The sequence below is a fragment of the Dendrobates tinctorius genome, unplaced genomic scaffold, assembly GCF_039654945.1.
Source record: "Dendrobates tinctorius isolate UK_male_01 unplaced genomic scaffold, ASM3965494v1 ptg000003l, whole genome shotgun sequence".
Classification (NCBI taxonomy): Eukaryota; Metazoa; Chordata; class Amphibia; order Anura; family Dendrobatidae; genus Dendrobates; species Dendrobates tinctorius.
Window position 1 is genome coordinate 24,703,799 of NW_027361671.1, and position 23,968 is coordinate 24,727,766.

The following is a 23,968-nucleotide window of genomic DNA, read 5'->3' on the forward strand; positions in this document are numbered from 1 at the left end:
GGATAGGTGTCTTATTGATTACAATAGCAAGGCGACATTAACCCCTTATTACCCCATATGCCATCCGCTACAGGGCAATGGGAAGCGAGCGGGTAAGTGCCGGAATTGGCACATCTTACAGATGTGCCTTTTCTGGGGTGGCTGGGGGCAGATTTTTTAGCCGGGGGGGCTGAAGAACAATGGTCCCCCTCTTGGCTATTAATATCTGCTCTCAGTCACTGGCTTGCCTTCTCTGGCGGAGAAAATTGGGTGGGAGCCCACTCAAGTTTTTTCCGTGAATTAATCCTTTAATTTAACACCTACAACTCCAAAATTTTACACATGTACACTACTAACATTATCAGTGAGGGACATATAAAAAATAATGGATATGCAGTGGTTTACTGTATGCAAACCATGTCTCATATCCTGTCGGGTTCTGTAATGATTTTACAGAAGCCGACAATTGAATTATCGTCTATTCTGCTGTCTAGCTCTGTATGAAATATAAATATATATATGACTGTATATATGTTTTCAAGAATATTTGAGGCTATGGACCCATTATATGTCCATTTTGTAAGCCGGCGAGAATCTCGTCGTACGGATGCCATACGGATGTCACATGGATACTTTGATGCGAGGAAATCGCATCCTCGCATTGCACACTGATGACATACGGATCACTGTTCATGAAACATTTCTGCAATTCTCGTCCGTGAAAAACGGACCGATTTTTTATACGTCTAGTGTGACTCCGGCCTTAGGCTTCATTCAGATGTTCATTTTTTCACAAACTTCTTCCATTTGTGTTTTTTCACAGATATAACAGGTGCCCATTAAAGCGAACCTCTCAGCAGGATTGTGCACAGTCAACTACAGACACTGTCAGGCGCCGTTATATTGATTAAAATGATACCTTGGGTGATGAAATCCGTCTTGTGGCTGTTTAATGTTTATTTGTAGTTTTCAGTTAATGATATTCTTGTGCTTCGGGGCGCTCTGTGGGGAGATCTTCATGTGGTGCTCTGCTTAGGTATTCATCAGTATTGGCTTATGACAGATCACTGATCCTTCAGGGACCTGCCCCCTATTTTACATATGGCATATCATATTGTGTGGTAACAAACAAAAAAATACATTCAGAAAAAGGGTGCCGGGACATGGCATGATACATGCCTAGTATGCATAGCTTCATTAATGTTTTAGTCCTATTGTATTGTGTGAAAAAAATTATTTTCATCAAAATGGTGCCAGCGCCTGTGCATCTATCCCTCAAAGCCAGAGAACTCAAGGAAAGTCCTGCCCACAGGCCGCCCAGAAGCACAAACATGTTTCTCATCATAGAGACAGACTGTGCTTCGGGCTGCCTGTGGACAGGTCTTTCCCTGGTTTCTCTGCCTAGAACATGGAGTTAAGACTCTGCCTACAGTCCCGCCCAGGATCACGGACATCTCATTAACTTAAAACTTCTAACACCGATTACACAAGAACCACAAGACAGATTTCTTCACCCCAGGTACAATTTTCATCAGTATAACAGCAGCAACATGACAATGTCTGTAGTTTAATGAACAAAATCCTGCTGATAGGGTTGCTTTAAAGTCTATGGGACCATTCACATGTCTGTTTTTTTTCGCCCATTGAAATCATACGATGCCGTCCTCTTCTTTCCTTCCTGTCGTGGCTCTGGCACAGGCGCACTGCTCCGCCCTGTTGAGGGCAGAGCAGAGTCCTGCATTGCGCAGGCGCAGGGAGAGGTCCGGCGCCTACGCACTGTAGTATTCTGCTCTGCCCTCAACAGGGTGGAGCAGTGCACCTGCGCAGGAGCCATGACAGGCAAAGAAGACGTCACCGTTAGAAGGCAGGCGCTGGACCGGACCGTGACACCCATCGGACCGGACCGCCCCCCCGGTGAGTATGATCAAACTTCTTTTTCTTATCTTTCAGGTTACATAGTGGGCTTATCTACAGCATTACAGAATGCTGTAGATAAGCCCCAGATGTCGGTGCCGGCAGCTCATATTGTAAAAAAGGGGTGACAGATTCCCTTTAAAAATCATACAATGATTTTCAGGATTTTTTTTTACATTTTGTCTCTCACAGTTGAAGTGTCCCTACGACAAAAATTACAGACTTCTCCATTCATTGCAATGAAGTGGATAAACCAGCTCACCTGCCTTGGCTAGTGGTGCATGGAAGCACGAGTTCCGTGTAGTCTCAAGTCCAAAAGTCAAACAAAAACAATTCAGCTTCCAAAATGTAGAAAAATTTATTGGACATAAAAACAGAGTGACGGACAAGCCGCACCAATGCTGAGGCAACCAATTGCAGAGATATGACCAGATCACGATAGGGGTAAAGACATCCATCTCGTCAAAAGGGACCGAATTACTTTATATAATCATGGAAAATCATTTTCATAGCGAGTTGAAAATTAAGATGTATTAAGAAGTATTTGAGGGTGGTGTCCTTCCAATGATATTTATAGTTATTACGGAGGAGATTCAGTTGGGAATATTTAATGGTAGAGGTTTTGTTTTAGTTCTGTTTGTTTTGAAGCCTGATAGGAACCAAACTCTGATGAATAATTTAAGAACTGGAAGTTACCATTACCTTTGTAAGTAAGAATTCCATATGTTTAGTGCCACAGTGCCTACAGATACATCACATTACATCACTAGCAGCTAAAAAAAACTGTTCTCCCCAGCAAATAAAAGAAAATCTCTCAAGGCAAGTAAAGTTTTTCATAACTTGGACCAAAAGTATATTTTTACATCAAGGACCCTGCAATACAAAGATTCTTATAGATTGATAAATTGGTCAAAGTTAGTGGGAAATTCTAACCATAGCAGAAAATAGTAGTGCATAGAGGTGAAAGGCCCCAAAGTTAGCACTATATTAAAGAGTAAAAAAATGTGGACATACACAATACTAATAAACAAGTGTGTATTGTAGTGTGTATTTACCAATATCCTACAGCATGTCTTCATAGGGCTGCAAAAATGGTAGACAGGGGTCTTCACTAGGTCGCCTCCATCTGGCCAATACAACACATTGGCAGTGCTCATTCATCATTGACTCCTACTCAGTCTACCCATTTAGATGCTATGGGTTCTATTGACTGCGGCATTTATGGTAATAAACTGTCACAATGGTCTCTAGCATCAATCATGGCAGGTATACGCAGGTGTCAGCTTCCTAACACAGCCAGTAGCAGCCATGCATGTAGCGGGTTCGGCACCAATATGCATACAGTTCACAGAAGTTTGGAAGTGATTCAGGGTTATCACAGCGTATTCTGCCATGAGATGGTGGTGGTGATCTGAGGTGTCTCTCATGGAGCAGAATTTCGCCACCCCCCACTAGAGAAGTATTCAGGGGGTTCTCAGAAGTTCTCCAAACTAGTTGTTAAATCAACAGCCAGTTAGCAGAACTGGAAGAACCAAAGTTTCTGCTTTGTGCATTCAATTGCATTTGCATCTTTCAAACATGAATACAACTGAAAAGATAGGCTTCAGGACAAGAGGCTATGTGTCACCTCATCGCACTGCTGACCTCACTGCTGCAGAGGCGGTGAAGATGGAGCTATGGTAAGTGCTCTATAGCGGAGGCGAAGATACAAGAAACTTTTATTCTAGACAAACAAGTGGAGGGTTTAGTGTGAGGGCAAAGCATAGGGGTTCAGTATGCAGAGCGAGAAAAAAGTGAGAGAGGGCACAATATAGAGAAGTGGCAGGAGGTACATGGTGAGGGTACAGAATGGAGAGGCGCAGCATGCTGGGCAATGTAAAGATAAAGCTAGCAGGAAAAAAACAGTGGAGTACATTATCAGGTACCACAGTGCGTTATTTGTGGTGTTATGCAGGACTACAGGAAAATAGGTCTTCAATTTTGGCTACCATTAGTTTTACTTTATGGGTGAAGTCTGAAGGAAGGGCATGATCTGAATAGAGGAGTGGTTTTCTTCATACAAAGAGGGAACTTGTTTTTAAATAAGTGAAGCCCACCCCTGCTGCCCCTGAAACACCCACCTTAAAAATCAGACTCAGTAATGCCACACAGAGCAAGTTTAGAACCTGAGATCATTCCACATTTGGTAGATTCTGGCCACGTTACAAAACTGGCATTAGTCTATAATATCTAAGCTCTGAATGCTACCATTTTAAATTTAGCTGTCAATTTCTGCATTTTAACGGAGCGGTTGCTTTTGCACGTGCACACTAGTTCCCCACTGGCCCCCTGCAACACGATTGGTTGCCATGGCAGTCTGGGGACTGCTGAACTTGATAAGAGACTTTGATTTCTCATATATAGTATACTGCAAAAAATAAAGTAAAAACAAGTTTTTAAAAAAATATAGAAGAATAAAAAAATTCAAATAATCTCCTTCATTATAAAGAAAAAGATGAAAAATTAAGCAAATTTGGTATTGCCGCATCTTTAACACTCTAGTCTATGAAAATCATCAAAACATAAAATTAATCCGTATCGTAAAGAGAAAAAAAAAGCCACAATTAAGATTTTTTTTACTAAAAAATGTAATAGAAAGCTATCAAAAACTGTGCATACCCCAAATTGGTATTAATAAAACTGTCAGCTCACCACCCAAAAAATAAGCCCTCACAGAGCTCAATGGACAGAAAAAAGAATGATACGGGTCTCAAAAAATTACAGTCCATCACAAACCTAAAATTTATTTATTTGATTTTTATTTACAAAAAGAAAAAAATCTAAGCAAATTGTAAATGCTCTGACATGGGAAATTATGTTCACATATCATTTTTACCATACAATGAATACAGTAATAGCAAAGCCCCAAAAACAATGATGGAATTGTGTTTATTCATTGTAGGTTTATATTGCATTGTGCAGAGGAGCGCCATATTAATTTTCACCCCAGGCAGAAGGAAAGCTACAATGGATCCTTAGGGGTATTACATATTAATAAAACATAAAAAAAAGTTCAATTCTCTAGTTTTAGGGTTTTTTTCAGCTAATTATTCACATAAACTATTCTGTTATTCTTTGATTTGGCCAAGAAGAATACTTTTAACACCTCTATTTTAATTTTTCTTATAATACAATGAGAAACCTATATAAAATGTGCATGTGGCTGTTAAGCTGTATCTTATGGAATGCCCAAGCAGAGATTATCTCATGGCAGCTATAGGACTCTTTGTTTGTCGATGCAAGCCATTGCCATGGTGTGTCAAATGTCAAAGTGGTTGTGCAGTTTTAGAACTATGCGTTGTAAGTTACTTTTATTTTTCGACCTGGAAATGTACGAATTGACAATTGTCATGATGTTTTGCGAAGATCACCGTATAATGCTCTGTCGGTTGCTGTATTTACAACACTATTCTACAAAAGAAGAAAAGCCCCATACATACAACATATGCTGGCATATAAGACAATTTTTCTGTTGATTTGTACAGAGTTAGACAAAAAAAGGTCATTATTCCTCCATATAAAGTTTAAGGTATATATACCCTAAACTTTATATGGAGGAATAATGACCTGTTTTTGTCTAACTCTGTACAAATCAACAGAAAAATTGTCTTATATGCCGGCATATGTTGTATGTATGGGGCTTTTCTCCATTTGTAGAATGCTGTGCATAGCAAGTCTCTATGCAAGTCTCTAAAAGGCTTATTAAAAGTCCATGCAAAAAAAGGAGCTGTGGGCATGAGGCCTCATCTGGGAAAGAGTAGTGATACCTGAACTAGGCACTTTATCTTAAAGGGAACCTGTCACCATGAAAATGTTTCCCAGTCTGCAGGAACCATGTTATAGAGGGAGCTGAGTAGATTGATATATAGTTTTATGAGAAAAGATTCAGTATATCCTGTTTTTTAATAATTTTCAGTCTGGTGTGCGGGCCTATCAGTGACTGACAGCTAACTCTATATCTACACTTATACAAGGAAAGCTGTCAATCACAATTAGGACCACCCACTGGACACAAAATCACAGAAGGAGGAAAGGTTTACACTGTTAGAACACAGTTGTCACGATGTGACCGAAGCGGTGTGACACAAGCCCACGAAATGTCGGTCAACGAACGGCACAACATAAAAGGGAACACCAGGGAAACTTTAACAACAGTGGGCCCTGTCAATAGGGAATGGGGGAAATCAACATCTCCTGCACTCACCTGAGGAAGTGCGTCCCTATACGGTTTCTTTCACTCCATCGTCGAGCAGGACACCTAATCCCTGACTTGCCCTGCTCCTATCTCTAAGTAGGGAACTGGCAGGTGAGAGCACTGGTTCCACCGCTGCACTAATACAACCAAAGGTAAGGACAGACATCAAAAGGGACATGGTAAACAAAAAATGCAACACTTAGCTCCCTCTGCTGCAAAGCACCACACAGCAGAGTAAGGAACCTGACAAGTGAACCCAGCAAAGCACCATTGCACCCAGAGAGCTCCTTCCTGCAGCTTGGCCGCTGTAGAATGAAGTAACACCGACAGTCAGCTGATGCATCAGGTGATCTTTTAAAGGATGTGGGAGTGGTCACCACCCACATCAGCTGACCAATCAGCAATGCAAGTACACCAGCAGGCCAGATGGGGGAAAACTGACATTAACCCTCGATGGCCTGAAAGGAAAAAAGCTTTAAGTTAAATAAACCAGATCTGCCACAAATCCAAAAATGGATCATGACAACAGGTTAAACTGAATATTTTCTTAGAAAGCTATATATAATTCTGCTCAGCTCCTCTTGCTCTATAAAATGGTGTCTGCAGATTGAACAGTATTTTTATGGTGACAGGTTCCCTTTAAAGGGGGTCAGTCAGTCACTCTATCTTTATTTTAACTTATGTATTGGGGTCATGATTTTGTGGCACTCACTAATACACAAGTAATACATGCTCTCCTCCTGCGCTTGTTAGCACAAATACCACACAGCTCTATTGCTCTAACATGGATTGTTGGTGGAGGAACAAGTGACCAGATCTGTCCACCAGATTCCTCCAATTGAAAAACACTTCACCAGGAAAAGATGCTATACATTATTATTTATGCAGAAAACAGCAAATCATGTACAGTATCTAATCTATAGCAACTAAAGTTAGTGTAAATGTATTTGCACATTTTATTCCAGTGGCGAAGACTGTGGTCTATAATTGCTGCACCAGAACAGATACAGCCTCTTACCTACTGGCATCCATAGCTCTTTTATCGATTAGCCGGCCTGGCACAACGTCATTATTGCATGGTGACGCACTTGGCTGGCTAATCAGAGTAAGAGCCGCAGATGCTCTCAGGTAGGAGGCAGTACTGCCGCTCACATGCAGCGACCACAGACGACCATGGCCAACGGAATGGGACATGCGAATTGATTTGCACCAACTCTAATAACGACATTCAGATAATTATCCTGATTTACAATATGTATTTGATTCTGACTTGCCTACTAATGTAACAAATCATCGGTGACCAAATAAAAATCATTACATGAACCTCAAATAGATGGCAAGTATCATTTTCACATGCATCTTGTGTTTAGCCAATAATGCCTTCTGGCTGACTATAGACCAAAGTAACTTTGCAGCTTTGTCCTATACACCCTTCAGTAAAGCTGCCCTCGTGTAAAGGGAATTGGCATGATAACGTCAGCAAACATAAAAGCATGCAATGTGTAAGCAACTTCGTGCCTTGGAGATCACACATATAAATATATACTGTAGTTCATGCTACCAAATCAAATATTTGATCTTTAAAGGGTTTTTTCATTCACACACAAAGCGTGCCCCTTTACAAAGGTTTCTGCGCAGGGCTATATTTCTATATACAAGCCATGCATTCCTCCCGGCTTCAATCCCCTTTACTTGTAACGCTATTTTTTTTATATATCTCTCAGAGCAACGACTTGCTACGTGGTCGGTTGCTGATCCTAGCTGCTTTTTTATGAATTGGGTGTAAACTCTACAGGCATTTCGGTACATGTAAGAAAGGCCTCATAAATCATACATGGTGTACCACAATTCTTTAAGTCTCAGAATAACTTCAATAAGAAGCAGCTGAAATCAAAGTGGAAAACTGCAGAAGGGGTACAAGAGAGCATCGATATCTGAGCAGCATTCAACAGTCACCAGCAGACTCCGACAACAATGTGTCAAAGCACATGAAATAGAATACATTGCTTAGAAGCCGTGCACCCTTCAAAAGGAACGCAGCCATGTAGGACAGGGCATGAAGACTCCGCACTCTTGCATTTGTTGACAAGGAGTCTCCGTGCCGTCGCCTAGCTGCTTGCCTCTACAGCCGGGGTAGATTACGGATCTCTTTTATATTACATGAAGGGTTCCAATTTACCACCCAGTACAGAGTTCACGGTAGGTGCTCTGCCTTTAGTTTATTTTAAAAGCTGTTCTTTTTGGGGGGGACGTTCTAGGAGAATTCTAGTAGTTGCATTCCTTTTTAAGGCATTGCCCAATTTCAATCTCAAGACTGACCTCCGGTGTGCAAAGCATTTTACGGAAAAGTGTCACATTATGAGAAAAAAAGAGTCACATTAAATGAAAGAAATTCTCTGCACTGCAATCCTTACGTTTTAGTAAGAAGAGATGATGGTTTACACTGGAAAGTTAATCTGTTACTCTGTTGCCTGCACTTATCAGAAAACTACCGGTTAGATAGAAACGCTGTCCCGGTTAGTACATCCAAAAAAAATAAATAAAAAGAAAACAATTACTCAGATATTGTCTTGGCAGCTAACAATTATTCATCAAGAGCCTTTCAAACATTGATTTTTTTTTTCCATGCTGGCAAATTAAAGTGAATAAAAGAAACTTTTGTTTTAGTGAAAAGCCAGCACTTGAGCAAAATTTAGAAGAATAAGAATTAAGTTATTGTAACTGTGAGGAACCGACTTCTCCTCGGATTCACAGGTTAACATTCCAGCATATTAAGTCAGTTGTCTTTGACTTGCCAAACGACAGAATGGCTGCTAATTGTAAACAGACAATTGTAGAAGCAAATGTGTAGACAAAAGTGGTGGGGAGAAAAGTACGATATTAATAAATGGAGCTAATACTATCACTATGCAAAGCAAGGGCGATGTATTGAGTAAGAATGTAATGCTGCTTCAATGGAGATAGCGTTTTATTTTTTGCAGACTTCTATATTCTTTATACACATTCAGCCGATTCACATGTAACAATATATAATGAGAAAACAAACAAAAAACAACAACAGTATTTAAATGTCTTTGAAAATAAAGTATAAGCATATGTGCGTAGCGCAGCAGAGTTACACTTGTCATATGTCAAAACGCATTCCGAGAAATTCAGCTTCACTGTGTATGTGTAACAGAGCTGAAGTACCTGAGAATGCATCTACTACAAACACAGCTTTACTACATCTGACTGAGCTCTGCTACACACAGATACAAATAGATCTGGACATCCCAAGGTGAGGGGGAAATGTACATGGGGAAATGTACATGGTGTATAAAATGTGTACACATTCAGACCTAACGCTCTGCCAAATGATAAAATGTGTTTTATGGTTCAGTAATTGCACACACATTATATACATATACAAACACTATGCTATACATACCGACCCACATGCATGTGGCTGTTTAATGTACACACATGTACAAACACCATACCATATATACAAACACATACATGTGGTTAATGGTTTAGTATTATAGTTTAGAGGTAATACGCATGTTCATTATACATATATACAAATTCCATAAAATACAGACAAACTTATCTGTAGTTAATTGAGTAGTAGAAATAATATGTACGCATCATGCATACACATACATGCAGACACACATACAAGTGGTTGTTTAGTAATATAATTTAGAAGTAATATGCACACATCATGTTAACACATACAAAGACTACACAACACATACAACTATACAAATACATATAGACAGACACACAAGTGGTTGTTTAGTAACATAAATTAGAGTATGCACACATATCACACACACACATATACTATGCACTACATACAGACACACATATGTGGTTGTATAGTATTATAAATTAGAATATGCATACACATCATACATATACTATACAACATATACAGACATACACAGTGCATTGTGTTTAGTAATATAAAAGTAATAAACACATGCGTCATGTATACACACAAATAAAACAAAAAGACACACTTACATGTGATAGTTTTGTAATATAATTTAGAATTTGGAAGCACACACATCTCATACATATATACAAACAATATACATACAGACACATACATATGGTTAATGGTTGAGTAATATAATTTAGAAGTAATATTCACCCACATCATGTGGAGTGTTCTGTAATAAAAATTAGAGGATGCACACACATATACTATAAAAATAAGTGCAGACACACAAACATGTGGTTCTTTAGTAATATAATTTAGAAGTAATAGGCACAAACATCAAGCACACACAAACACTATAGAACACATACAGGCACACATACATGTGGTTAATTGGTAATACAATTTTGAAGTAATAGGCACACCCATCGCTTATACACTTATACACAAACACTACACAATATGTACAGACACACATACATATGGGTAATTGTTTAGTAATATTATTTAGAAGAAACAGGCACACAATTTATACACATATACAAACACTACACAATATATACCAACACATGTGGTTGTTTAGCAATATTATTTAGAAGAAATAGGCACACACATCATATATACACATATACAAACACTACACAACACGTAAAGACACATTGATGGGATTAATTGTTTAGTAATATAATTTAAAAATAATATGCACACACATCATATATACACATATACAAACACTGCACACCATGAAAAGACACACATATAGAAATATGAATGAAAAAAAGTAGAAAAAATGATAGAAATACCCGTACAATGCAAAATGAAAAAAACATTTCTTTCAAAGAAAGACTCAGTAACTACAGATCACAGGATAAAGGATTCTTAGTTACCAGTGAAAATACATAGAGCAGAGTATTATAGCTGCTATCGGGGTAAACACAAAGTACGACACATCCAGGCTGCTCCATTATTAACTGCAGCCTCCACTGCTGTGTTAAGTGCTCACCTGCATGGGTAAAGTGCTTTAGAGCGACACTTTAGCAAACTCTGCAAGTTGTTCAAATAAAGGTCGGGCCCTGTTCACTCCCACCCCTTTCATCTGCTACCAGGAGACCATTTTAATTCACTCACTAAAATAATTTCACTGAATATAGAAACATAGGAAGCAATATCCCAGCTATTAGTTTTCATACAGCCAAGCTGGACCTTTTCCATTACTGCTGCCCTACATTCATTGCTCTTTCATTGCATCTGTCAGCATTTCCTGACAGCGCATTATGGAGCACATGGCTACAAAGTCACTATCAATCAGCCGGCGACCATGCAGATATAAGTAACAGACTATTGATAATGGATCTTAAATCAGATCATCATAGCTTTAGCCCAGAACTCTTAAAAGGCAGCAGCCCGCTGGGAACCGGCACTCTCTATCATCTGCGCCATTTGTGAGATACACAATAAAAAAAAAGCGTCTGCAATGTCTCCACCTTACCAGCAGTGAGCACAAAGAAAAATGTGACCGCTGCAGGTCAGAAATACAGCACATCACCCACGCTGTGAATATAACACACCTTTCTATTCATGCCATGTGCCAGTCACAGGAGAACGGTTAGCGTCTGCCAACAGGAGATGTTTAATGAAGAACTGAAGGTCTACAATACACGGATCCCTCATTAAGAGCAAATCTACACAAACGCTGCTCCATTCTGAGCCACAAATAACATTTCACTTCAATTAAATATCATTTTTGCATGTTTAAATTGTTTCACGCGATGCGCTAACGGAAAATCTGCTATGAATTACAGTAGCGGCATTGAAGATGAAATTTCCCTAAATCTCCTTAACACGTTGCGGGGGGAAATCCGCGGCATAAACTGAGAGGCGCTGTGGATTGACAGACTGTCAATTTGGACTGTGGCTTTACACAGGGGGTTTCACCTTTGATAATACCAAGAATTAAATCCATAGCTGTGGACTTACTGTAGCTTTTCTGCTCATGTATTTATTGTGTGGCTATGCTGTAATGGTATGCTCAGCGGTTCTGGTCGTCTACGTCGGCAGAGCCGCTAATCTCAGTGATTAGTTGCAGTGGTGGCGTGGGCTATCGACAGAGGACAGGGGGTGTGGGGGGGGGTGAGTATTACCGGTCTTTGTTATTTTACATTGCATGAATATTTGGAGGTCCACTTTTCTATCATTTGAATACTCCTTTAATAAGAATCCTGGAGCAGAATGTGCTTCAAGAAACTTACTGAGTTTCCTATTGATGTCAGTGGGAAATCAGTGCACATAGCGCGGTTTTATCCCCACTTTTTGTTTTCAGCAAGAACAATAGAAATGTACATTTTTGAGGCATTTCTTAAATCTAAAAAAATTTGGAGTAAAGTAAAAACAGAAAATAAAGGTTTCTACACAGAAACAGCATCAAAAACACAGTTAAAAAACCAGCCAAAAACCTTTTCAGGTGTCTAAGGCAGGTTTTCAAGCAGATAAATCCACATGACCTCTGTTAACATATGTTCTCTCCATTTTTTTTATGGACAGAAAATGGACAAATTAATATTGATTATATAGCCACAAGTCTGTTTATTTTATTGTATGCAGACCGATGGCCAAGGCATATTCAATTTTGGTCCAGTTTGCGGATAAAAGTTGTCCATTCTAGTTAAAGCGTTCATGAAAAAAAATGGATAGTACGCAGATGCGGTCCATCCTATTATCTGCGTGAGGTTGTTTTCTATACATGAAGAACTTTCTGTAACAAAATCCATACAAAACCCACAACATGTGAACATATACTTAGGTTATCTGCAGGTGTTGCAGTTTTAAAGTATAACTATCACTTTGCAAAAGTTTATGTATATATAACAAATACCTCATGGCGATGCTGACCAGTGGGGGTCTAGCTTCTGAGACCCAAATTGGTCAAAACACCACTCTGAAATGTGCAGTATGAGATCACAGAGTAGTGTAACGGCTGAATAGTAAGTCTATGAGTTTGTACACCGCTCTGTGAGAGTAAGGCCAGAGTCACATTACCGTATGGCATCCGATGTGCTATGCTAATGTCACTCGGTGTCAGCTCTGCTGCAAGCGGGAGCCAAGTGTCAGTGCACAATGCTCTGATTCTCTCACAACAGAGAATCGGAGCTCAGGGTCGGAGCAGACAGATAATGTAATTTTTCCGTCTCCTCCATTGCTGATGTCTGCGGGAATCACATTGCACTTGGGTGATATGAGTGCAGTGCGATATTTCACACACACCCATAGACCTGTATGGGTGCGTATGATCAAAATTTTGCATACAATTGCAGCATGGGTGGAAGTGGAGTGGGGCCCTTGCAGGACGGCTAATATTGAGGGCAATCTGGCCTGTTTATCCGGCCCTGAGACTCCGGGGGGGACCTGGCCAGATTGCCCTCATGTGCGGCAGGCAGGGAGAGATCCCTGAAGCTCTGCTGCCTGCAAGAGAAAATGGCAGCGAAGCGGAGCTGCAGCGATCCGTCCTGCTCCCTGCCCACGCTTCCTGTCTGTCACACAGTCAGCAGCACGACTGGATGACATCATCATTCAGCGCCGCGGCTGTGCCAGAAGGAGGAAGCTGCAGGCACGGTGATGCTGCAGGAGAGCGTGTGGAGAGGTGTGTGTGTCGCTGTGGGGGAACGTGCAGAGAGGTGAATGGTGCTGGTGGTGTGTAGGTGGAGGAGAGGGCAGTGATGGGGGAGAAAATAATGATGGTGGCAGTTGAAAGGACAATGATGGGGGTAGTGGAGTAGAAGCAAATGATAGAGGTGGTGGAATGGGCAATGATGAGGGTGGTGGGTGAGAAAGCAATGATGGAGGTGGTAACAACAAAAGTAACAACTTTAGCAATAATACAATGATTAAAGCAAAATTAGATGGCCCTGCTCTTGAGAGCTTACAATCTACAATGAGGTGGGGGAGATACAAAGTACAGGTGTGTATTTACAGTGATGTGTTTACAATGATGGTCCAGCCATCTTGAGGGAGTGGGGGAAAGATGGGGATAGTGAATGGGCTACACATGCACACTTACACATAAAATGACTGACTAGGGAACGTAATAGGCTGCTCTGAACAAATGTGTTTTGAGGTAGCGCATAAAACTGTGTAAGTTGTGGTTGGTTCTAATTTCTTGGGGTAGAGCATTCCAGAGGATTGGCGCAGCGAGGGAGAAGTCTTGGAGTCGGAAGTGGGAGGTACGGATTAGTGCAGAGGTTAGTCGAAAGTTGTCTGTAGAGCGCAGCGGTCTGTTAGGCTGATAGTCAGAAATGAGGGAGGAGATGTAATGGGGTGCTGCACTGTGAAGAGCTTTGTGGGTGAGAACAAGTACTTTGAATTGGATCCTATAATGAATGAGCAGCCAGTGTAACGACTGGCGAAGAGCGGATGCGTCCGAGTATCGATTAGCTAGATGGATGACCCTGGCTGCAGCATTAAGGATGGACTGGAGAGGGGAAAGTCGAGTGATGGGGAGGCCAATTAATAGAGCATTACAGTAGTCCAGGCAGGAGTTGATCAAGGCGACAGTGAGGGTTTTGTTGTTTCCAAGGTGACAAAAAGGGCGGATTCTAGAGATGCTTTTTAGGTGTAAGGGGCAAGAGCGGGCAAGAGATTGTATATGGGAGGTGAAGGAGAGATTGGTGTCAAACATAACACCCAGACAGCGCGCCTACTGCCTGGGTGTTATTATGGTGCTACCTACGGAGAGGGAAATGTCAGCTTTATGGAGGTTGTTACATGGCGGGAGTAGAAGAAGATCAGTTTTGGAAAGGTTGAGTTTCAGATAGAGAGCCGACATGATGTTGGAGACTATAAACACATGGGCCATGCACACAGTGAACAAGTCTGTAGGACAGTGTTCACACCACCAAAAGACTGAAACACAGAAAAACACAGTATAACAAACGTATAAAAATACTCTATTGTAAAAAAGTAACAGTAAACAGCAAGTGCTAGTAAAAAGATGATAATAAAACAGGGTATTTGGTTGATACGTTTTTTGCATAAAATGTATACTGAGCCGCTCTACCAAACGTCAAGGTATACCCATATGAGAGCAGTCCCTAACCAATGTATTTAAAAACCTTATCCATTTGAGATATGTATGATGATGTAAATGGGATAGGTCAATCTTAGTAGTGGCGACACTGCTGATAAAGGGGAGGAGGGCTGAATGTCTCTATTCTATTAATGTGTGTTAAAAGTTGTAATGTTTGTTAATATTACTTTATCTGTTTAATAAAAATATATTGAACATATATTTTGGACATTCAGAAAGGTAATGTCCGATGTGGACACGCTATGGAAGACGGCTTACGTGTATGGCCAACAAGGGAGGGGTGGAGACCTCCCTAATCTTGCAAAAACAAAAAACCAATTGAATATAAACCCATGGGCCATGCACACAGTGAACAAGTCTGTGGAACAGTGTTCACACCACCAAAAGACTGAAACACAGAAAAACACAGTATCACTGCTCTAATATGGGTATACCTTGACGTTTGGAAGAGCGGCTTAGTATACATTTTTTGCAAAAACGTATCAACCAAATACCCTGTTTTGTTATCATCTTTTTACTATCACTTGCTGTTTACTGTTACTTTTTTACACAGATTATTTTTATACGTTTGTTATACTGTGTTTTTCTGTGTTTCATGATGTTGGAGACTGCGGACAGTCACTGGCGTTCTGTAGTACAGCGGGGGTAAGGTCAGGGGATGACGTGTATAGTTGTGTGTCATCAGCATAAAGATGGTACTGAAAGCCAAATCTGCTGACGGTCTGTCCAATTGGGGCTGTGTAGAAAGAAGAGAAGGGGGCCAAGGTCTGAGCCCTAAGGTACCCCAACAGTGAGAGGAAGAGGAAGAAAATGGGTAATGATGGGGGTGATGAAGAAAAGGCAATGATGGAGGTGGTGGAATGGGCAATGATGGGGTGATGGGAGAGAAAGCATTGATGGAGGTGGTGAAGAGGGCAATGATTGGGGTGGGGGAAAGGACAATAATGGGATGCAGGGGGAGAAGGACAATGAGGAGTATGGGGGATTGGGATGGGAGGAATGGGGATTTATAATGGATTTAGGAACAGGGGGAGGTGGAGCAAGACGTTATTATCGCTTATTATGTCTAACAAAGTCCCTTAGTATATAGTGTACTCCCTTATTATACATAGCACAGCCCCTTAGTATGTAGTTTACTCACTTATTATGTATAGCACAGTCCCTTAGTATATAGTATATTCCCTTATTATGTATAGCACCATCCCTCAGTATATAGTGTAGTCACTTTTTATGATGCCGTCCCTTATTATATAGCTTCCTCTGCTGTTATGTACAGCGCTGTCTCTTACTATACATAGTGTATTCTTGTTATTTTTGTTACTCACAGCGTCCTCTTTTATCACATAGTCTCCCCTCGTTAGATATAAAATGACTGCTGATGGAGGAGTCAGTGACCAGACTACCAGTCCATCAGCTCCTCCATTAGAAAAGAAGTTTTCCCATGCTCCATCAACCATCATTGCATTATACAGCTAACAAGACAGGATGCTATGTAATAAAAAACAGGGCTCTACATAATCCAATATGTAAGGGACAGTGCTGTACATAGCAAGAGAAGGCAGTGTATAATAAGGGATGGCAATATACATAATAAAGGAGACTAATATATATACATGTACAGTATGTGTGTGTGGCTATATATATGATAGATAGATAGATAGATAGATAGATAGATATGTAGCTTTGTTGCCATAGAAGGAGAGGGGCCCAGACACATTTCTTGCACAGGGGCCCCAAGCTGTCAGTATCCGCCCCTGAATTGCAGCATATTGCTTTTTTTCTTTTTTCAGTCCGATCTCAATCCAATCGGAGCTGGAAAAAAACGCAGATGAGCACAGAATCATAGAATAACATTGGACAGAATGCAATCCGATTATTTATCGGATTGCTTTCGTCGATTTATTCGCAAATGTGAGCTAGCCCTAAGGGTAAGAATTTGGTGCAAAAATTTCTGCACCATTTCTGCATCTCTTGGCAGGAAAAACGCAGCAGTGAACCCGCACATTTTTGCAGCATTTTTTTACTTACATTTTTGGTTCAGATTTTTCCTCATTAATATGGGTGAATTCTGCAGCAAAAACTCTGAAAGAATTGGCATCCTGATTTAAATCTGCACCAAATCTGCAAGTCACAAATAAGTACCGTGTGCATGAGACTTCAGGATTTTCACTCATTATGCTGGCGTCAGGAATCCCTTCAGGTTTTCTGACAAATCTGCACTGAACATACGGAGCAAAAACGCGACGTGTACACACAGCCTAAGGCTACAGATGTATAGACTATTGAGCCCATACACAACTCTGTGTGCACAGCTTTTGCAGTAGCTGTGGACTTCAGAGCGGTGTTTTGACAGATCGGTGGGGGGTCTCAGTACACGGAACCCGCTAATGAGAAACGTTATATAGCGTATTTAAACTATAAAACTTTCACAAGATGAGCGTTACACTTTTAAGCAAAGTTTCCACAAGAAAATTGCACATTTGGGTCAGATTTCACCATATACATTGCTAGAGATATTACGCAAACAAATCTGCTTGGAACATTTGCACCAAATACTCTTCATGTTACAGAATTTTGTAAAGAAATGGTGAAAGTCCATTATGAAATCCGCATAAAACACGGGCCTTGTTTATCAAAAGTGCCTAAAAGGAAAACTGGCTTTGTTGCCCATAGCAACCAATAGCAGCACAGCTTTCATTTCATAAACTGCTCTGATAAAATGAAAGCTGTGCTGTGATTGGTCGCTATGGGCAACAAAGCCAGGTTCCCTTTAAGACGCTTTCAATAAACCTGCCCCACATTGTTTCGCCACAGTTCTATGGCTAAAGCTGGCAGACATTGTTCTGAATCACTAAATTCAGCCTGATACTTTATTATTCCTTTAAACGCGATGTCTGCCGATGTAACCAGGGCACCGTTCACACAGCTGCAATGTTGCTGAAAGGTTGCATTGTTAATATCTATTCCCGTGTCAATACATTCATTTGTTTGTAGAAACGTTTTTATTTTAAGAAACTTTAAAAAAAAAAAAGAACATTTCAGCATCTTTAGTAGATTTCTAAAAAAAGAAAAAAAAATCAGACTGAACCTCAAAATGCAAATGATCGTAAAAGAAAAATTAAAGAAAAATTAAGGTGATAAATATATATGTATATAAAAAAAAAAAGAGGTTGACTTGGCGTTTAGTATTCCTCCGTTATCACCATAATTGCAGCATGTCTGTCATCACTAGAAAAAGAAAAAAAAAGTGTCTTTCTCAGCTGCTCCCCTGCTTGTTTTGTTCCCGTATTCTTGTAAAGTGGGAGAAAATATGTGTCATTTAATGAATAGTGCTATTCTTTGTCTGACAGCTTCATATCTGCTAGGTGTAGGAGGCCTAGTACTTTCCTTTTTCTGATAATGTTTTTGACAGTGTGCTAAAATCCTCCCCCAAAAGGCCGGCATAGATATTCAGCTAAAAGGGGCTTCATCTTTCCTGAATGGGTGCCCTCTTTTAACCCCCTTCAGCTTCTCTCTTTCCATTAATTGAGCTGATCAGATTGAGCATATGAATTTGCCTTTGATGTATTCGCGTGTTTAGTCGACGTTGCCGTCTCTCCCATTGGCAGCGGACGAAGCTCTCAGACAAATAGGGCTGTTGCCTTGGTAACAGGCAATAGCAAGGGATCGCTCGAAAAATATTTTTATTTCAAAATTCAAAACTGGAAAATTCTCACCGGATCTGAGGCCGGGTTTTCAACATGTCATATCTAATGATGAATGCAATTAGGAATCTCACTTGTGTTTTAAATAATAAATTAGGCTAATTTCCGAGACCTTTCTTGATGGCATACAAATATGCCTTTTTTTCTTTTATTATGCAGCAAGAAGAATTTATTAATAACTTTTGTTCTTCTGAGTTTATTAAGATAACTGTAGCCGGGCAGTGCAACCTTCTAAAGCGTTAAAGCCATAGGCCTAAAGGAAATCATATTTCTAATACTCAAAGCTGCTCAGCTGTTCGGTGATTCCCCTAAAAAGCAGGTATAGAAATGACTGCTTGTATGCCTATAGCTATACTGGTGAGCGAATCTCACAGGACACAGAGATGCCCAAAGCAATTTTTAATTACTGTGCTGTAAAAGTGGCTTGATGCAGAACATAAGTTTTGTCAAGCACCGCTATCTTAAAATGTGAAGTTTTCTCGTATTTAATTCAGCTAAAAAGGTTTGTAAAGAATGCAAGGTAATGGTTGTTATATCACTAAAACATTCTTATCAGAAAAGAACCTAATGCTGAAATTAAATTTTGTTTTCTTTTCAAAAGTATCTACATTTCTTGTCTTTCCGTTTGTGTACTAAAATATTTCACTTGTATACCTCTTCTCCCCATTTCCTTTTTTTTTCCACTACCTGTTAAATATCAAATTGCACACCTTAAGCCACATTCACACGTTCAGTTTTTTTTTACATCAATATTTGTAAATCAAAACCAGGAGTGGAACAATCAGAGGAAAAGTATCATAGAAACACGTCACCACTTCTGTATTTATCACCCACTCCTGGTGTTCTGCCTTCATACACGTTGACAAGGTGTGCAATCTAGCATACAGCATAAACCACCTTCTATCTTCCAAAATAAGCAGACTGTTCTCTGTAGTCTAACTTGTTTATTGGTGAAGAGTATAGAACATGCAGTAAAACTATAAAGAATGCAAACGACATGGGTAAGTATTGGGCAGATGATCACACAGCTAACACTATTACAGGAAGTATACAGTGTGATGCAAACTTTTCTTGGAATACACAGGTGTCTAATTACATCGGCTGTGCACGGCTGCTATACAGCTAATAACATCTCTGTACAACACTGCATTGCAAGAAAAGATATTAATCTTACCAGATATGCTTTACCAGGATAACGAACTCAAGTAGGGGAGTTACAGGACAAATAAACACGTGCGTCCCATGAAATACACAGAAGAAAATGGCATCTTCCTCATCCCAGAATACATTGCTTCAATCCCACAATGCAACACTCTGTTAAAGACAAAGGCTATAAAAGCTATAAATTCAGCCACCACTAGATGGTGCTATAACTAAACCAGCACATAATACAAACATATTTGCCTTATATTCAGAGGGCAGAACACCTGGTTTTAGCTTACAAATAATGATGTAAAATACTGACCAAATACTGAATGTGTGAGTTTTGCATTTCGGTTTGTATTATTCTTAAAAACAGTCAATAAAAGTTACAGTTAGAAAAATTACTACACCCAACTCATACAGCAATCTCAATACGGTTCCACGTTATGCTTTGTAGCGATCACTTTCCAGCTTATGCCGTGTACGCTAGGGAAGTAACAGCCTTTATCAATAACGGGAAGAATTGCAATAAAAGATATACATAGTTGGATCAAATAACTCATAAAGGAACGTGTCACAGAGCATGACCACAATATTCAGTCATGAATACTCAAGGAAAAAAATATTTTCCCATTTTCTCTCTTTGTTTTTTCAACCTCTGCAGCTTCTGCTCAAGAAACTTAGGGAAGATGCCAGCTACCTAGAATGCAAATATATAGTAATAGATAATAATGTTAAAACAGATTTATAAGTCTGTAAAAAACATGGCTATCCAATTCAGACTAATACCAGGCTCCAAAATAATCAAAACTCCACATCAGTCAAAGCCAATTCTGGTATGATTAGGTCGCCGAGGAGGATAGCTGGGGAAAAAGCTAGGCAACTAGAAAACCAGAAAGGTTGGTAACTAAGTGGATTGCAGACCCCTAAAACTAACAACACAACTAGAATTAGCCATGGGACGTACCTACGATGCCCTAGACACCTCGGCACAGCCAAAGAGTTAACTAAGCCTAAAGCAAGAAAGGGGAAAGCTAAACTGACCCGGCGTAGAACCCCAAAGGAATAGATAGCCCCCAAACATATATTGCCGGTGAGACAAGATGAGGCACAAACACAGGCAGAAAATAGAGTAAGCAAATGATGGGGCCTAAACTGTCTAGATAGAACGGGACAGGAAAGATACTGTCTGCAATCACGCAAAAAACCCTAAGAAAAATCCAATATGTCTGATATGCAAAAATACTGAGGCCACACGACCTCTCCCCCACTAGATCAGAATTCTGGTGTGAACTGGAAGCAAACAAAAGATACTGCTAAAACAGGGGACTAGCAATACTGAACAGACTGACATAAGCTGTGATATATGGAACGGGGTCCAGCACAGGTCCCAGCAGGGAACAATGCTGAACCCACACAGCAAAGCAAAAAGCAGAGAAATGCAAAAACTGGATAAAATACAAAAAGATTCCAGCAAACAAATAACTTATCTGAACGAAAAAAAAGTGACATGCTGCGGATTTAAAACCTCGGAAAAATCCGCAGCATGTGCACTGCGTTTTTCAATTTTCATACACTATAAAGGTACTGTACAAGCAGCAGAAACTGTTGCGGATCCGCAGGGCCAAATCTGCTGCAGATCTGCAGCAGAATCCACAACGTGTGCACAGACCCTGAGTCTAAGGCTGGAGTCACACTAAACATATAAAAAGTTGGTCCGATTCTCACTGCCGAGAGTCGCACAAGTGTAATGCAAGTGTCAAGCGAGTACAACCCAATTTTTTACAACTAGCATCTGGTTTACATCCAAATGTAGTGCGATTGCTATCCCATTGCAATGTGATTTTAATATGAGCTTTTACATATAGCAATTCTCTATGTCATTTACACATCGTTTTCAAAGGAAACATTCTTCAAAACACACACACACATATATATTTAGTGGATACGGAAAGTACTCAGACCCCTTTAAATTTTTCATCTTTTGCTTCATTGCAGCCATCAAAAAAGTTCATTTTTTAATCATTAATGTACACTATGCACCCCTGATCTGAGTGCTGTGCTTTTTTCTCGCACCCATAGGCTTACATTGGCAAGTCCAAGCCGAGTCTCGGTGCCAATCAAAGCCTGCTTCGATTGTACACATGTGAAATACGCCTGAGAAAAAAAAACGTGATGTGAGCGAGCTACCCCCATAGATTAACACTGGGCCGAGTGCTATGCAATGTTTACTTGCATAGCACTTGACCGTATTCTACGGTAGTCTGACTCCAGCCTAAGCGACAAACTTCTGTGCCTAGGCCTGCAAAATTAAAGGGCCGATAGAATCCATCACTAATTAAAGGGGATAGCCGGGACTTTACAACAAAAATAAAAAAGTACCTAAGAACTAACAGGCAGGTAGTTGCTACTTACCTGCGTGTTGTGCACGGCGCTGTTCTTCCCAGGCACAGAATGGTCACAGACACTCCTGCCGGGAATTCAGAAGCCTCTGCTGGAGCCATGTCTACAGAGCGGAGGCTTCGTTTCCGGTCTGCTCTGTAGACAGGGCTGAACTTCAGAGGTCATTCTAATTGACAGTCGGATCCTTGCTTCCTACCTGGAGAAGCCGGATGCCAATCAGAATGACTTCGGAAGACCAACCCCTTTGCATCAGCAGAGGCAGCTGAATCCCCTGCAGGAGCGGTCTGTGATGGCTCTATACCGATGAACAACAACAATACAACTCTACAACTCTATACCGATGAACAACAAGCCGTGGTTTACAAATAAAGTCAGGTTGATCCGTAAGAGAAAAGAGGAGGCTTATAAAGCAGGCGATATTACTGAATTTAAGAAACTTAGGAACTCGCTATCTAAAGAGATCAAGTTAGCCAAACACGAGTATGCAAAGATTCTGGAGGAAAGGTTCTCATCAAAAGATAATAGATCTGCATGGAGAGGATTAAGAGAGGTCACCAATTATAAAAGCCACCCCACTATAGTGAACCCCAGCAGAAGTCTGGCAGCAGAGTTAAATGAATTCTACTGCAGATTTGAGGCAAGCTCTACACACAGTGGCTATTCATCTCTAAGCTCCTCAGTCTGTTCATATAAAGATCATTCATTGTGCAACACCCAAGTAGTGATCTCCGAGGCAGAGGTGATACGCATCCTAAAGGGACTTAAGGTCAAAAAGGCACCTGGCCCTGATGGTGTATCTCCAATGTGTCTGAAAGTATGTGCTACCCAGCTTGCCCCTATACTGACAAATATATACAATGTGTCACTGAAAGAGTGCGTTGTACCTCAGTGTTGGAAAAATTCCACAATTATCCCTGTCCCCAAGAAAGTGGGATCCTCTGAGTTGAACGACTATAGACCAGTAGCACTCACATCTGTAGCTATGAAAGTCTTCGAAAGAATTATGATGTCCCACCTGATAAAATTCACGCAGAAGCTATGGGACCCGCTTCAGTTTGCCTATAAGGAGAATCGTTCGGCAAACGACACTGTCAATCTGGCACTGAAGTACATTTTGGATCATACAGATGAACTGCACTCATATGTCCGGATTCTTTTCATGGACTTTAGCTCAGCGTTCAATACCATTGATCCGAATTTACTTCATAAGAAAATGGTAGCTCTTGGAGTCCCTCTTAACTTATGCTTGTGGATTTATAACTTCCTGACAGCCAGGATACAGAGTGTAAAAGTTGGACCATTCACTTCGGACACCTTGGTCACAAACATCGGGGCACCTCAGGGGTGTGTTTTGTCCCCGTTACTGTTTTCTCTCTATACGAATGATTGCATCTCTTCAGCAGACTCAGTAAAAATCTTGAAATTTGCCGATGATATGACACTGATTGGTCTCATCAGGGGAAATGCTGAAGACTTGTATCGGAGTGAGGTGGAAAGAATATGTGACTGGTGTAAAGCAAATAATCTTGTACTCAACACTAAAAAAACTGCTGAGATGTTGTGGATTTTAGGAAAGATCAACATGA

The 23,968-nt window shown here is 40.4% G+C and overlaps 1 protein-coding gene across 10 annotated transcripts in view; it reads right to left on the minus strand.

The window, feature by feature from the left end:
- Positions 1–23,968, minus strand: part of KIAA0825 (KIAA0825 ortholog) — a 556,500-nt gene that overhangs the window by 212,368 nt on the left and 320,164 nt on the right. For 2 of the 10 annotated variants that reach the window (XM_073589234.1, XM_073589165.1), the window contains exon 20: positions 20,011–20,150. The exons of the other annotated variants lie outside the window; for them this stretch is intronic. In XM_073589234.1, the coding sequence (XP_073445335.1) occupies positions 20,051–20,150 (100 nt within the window). In that variant the 3' untranslated portion in view covers positions 20,011–20,050. The remainder of the gene's footprint in view (positions 1–20,010; positions 20,151–23,968) is intronic. 10 annotated transcript variants of the gene reach the window in all.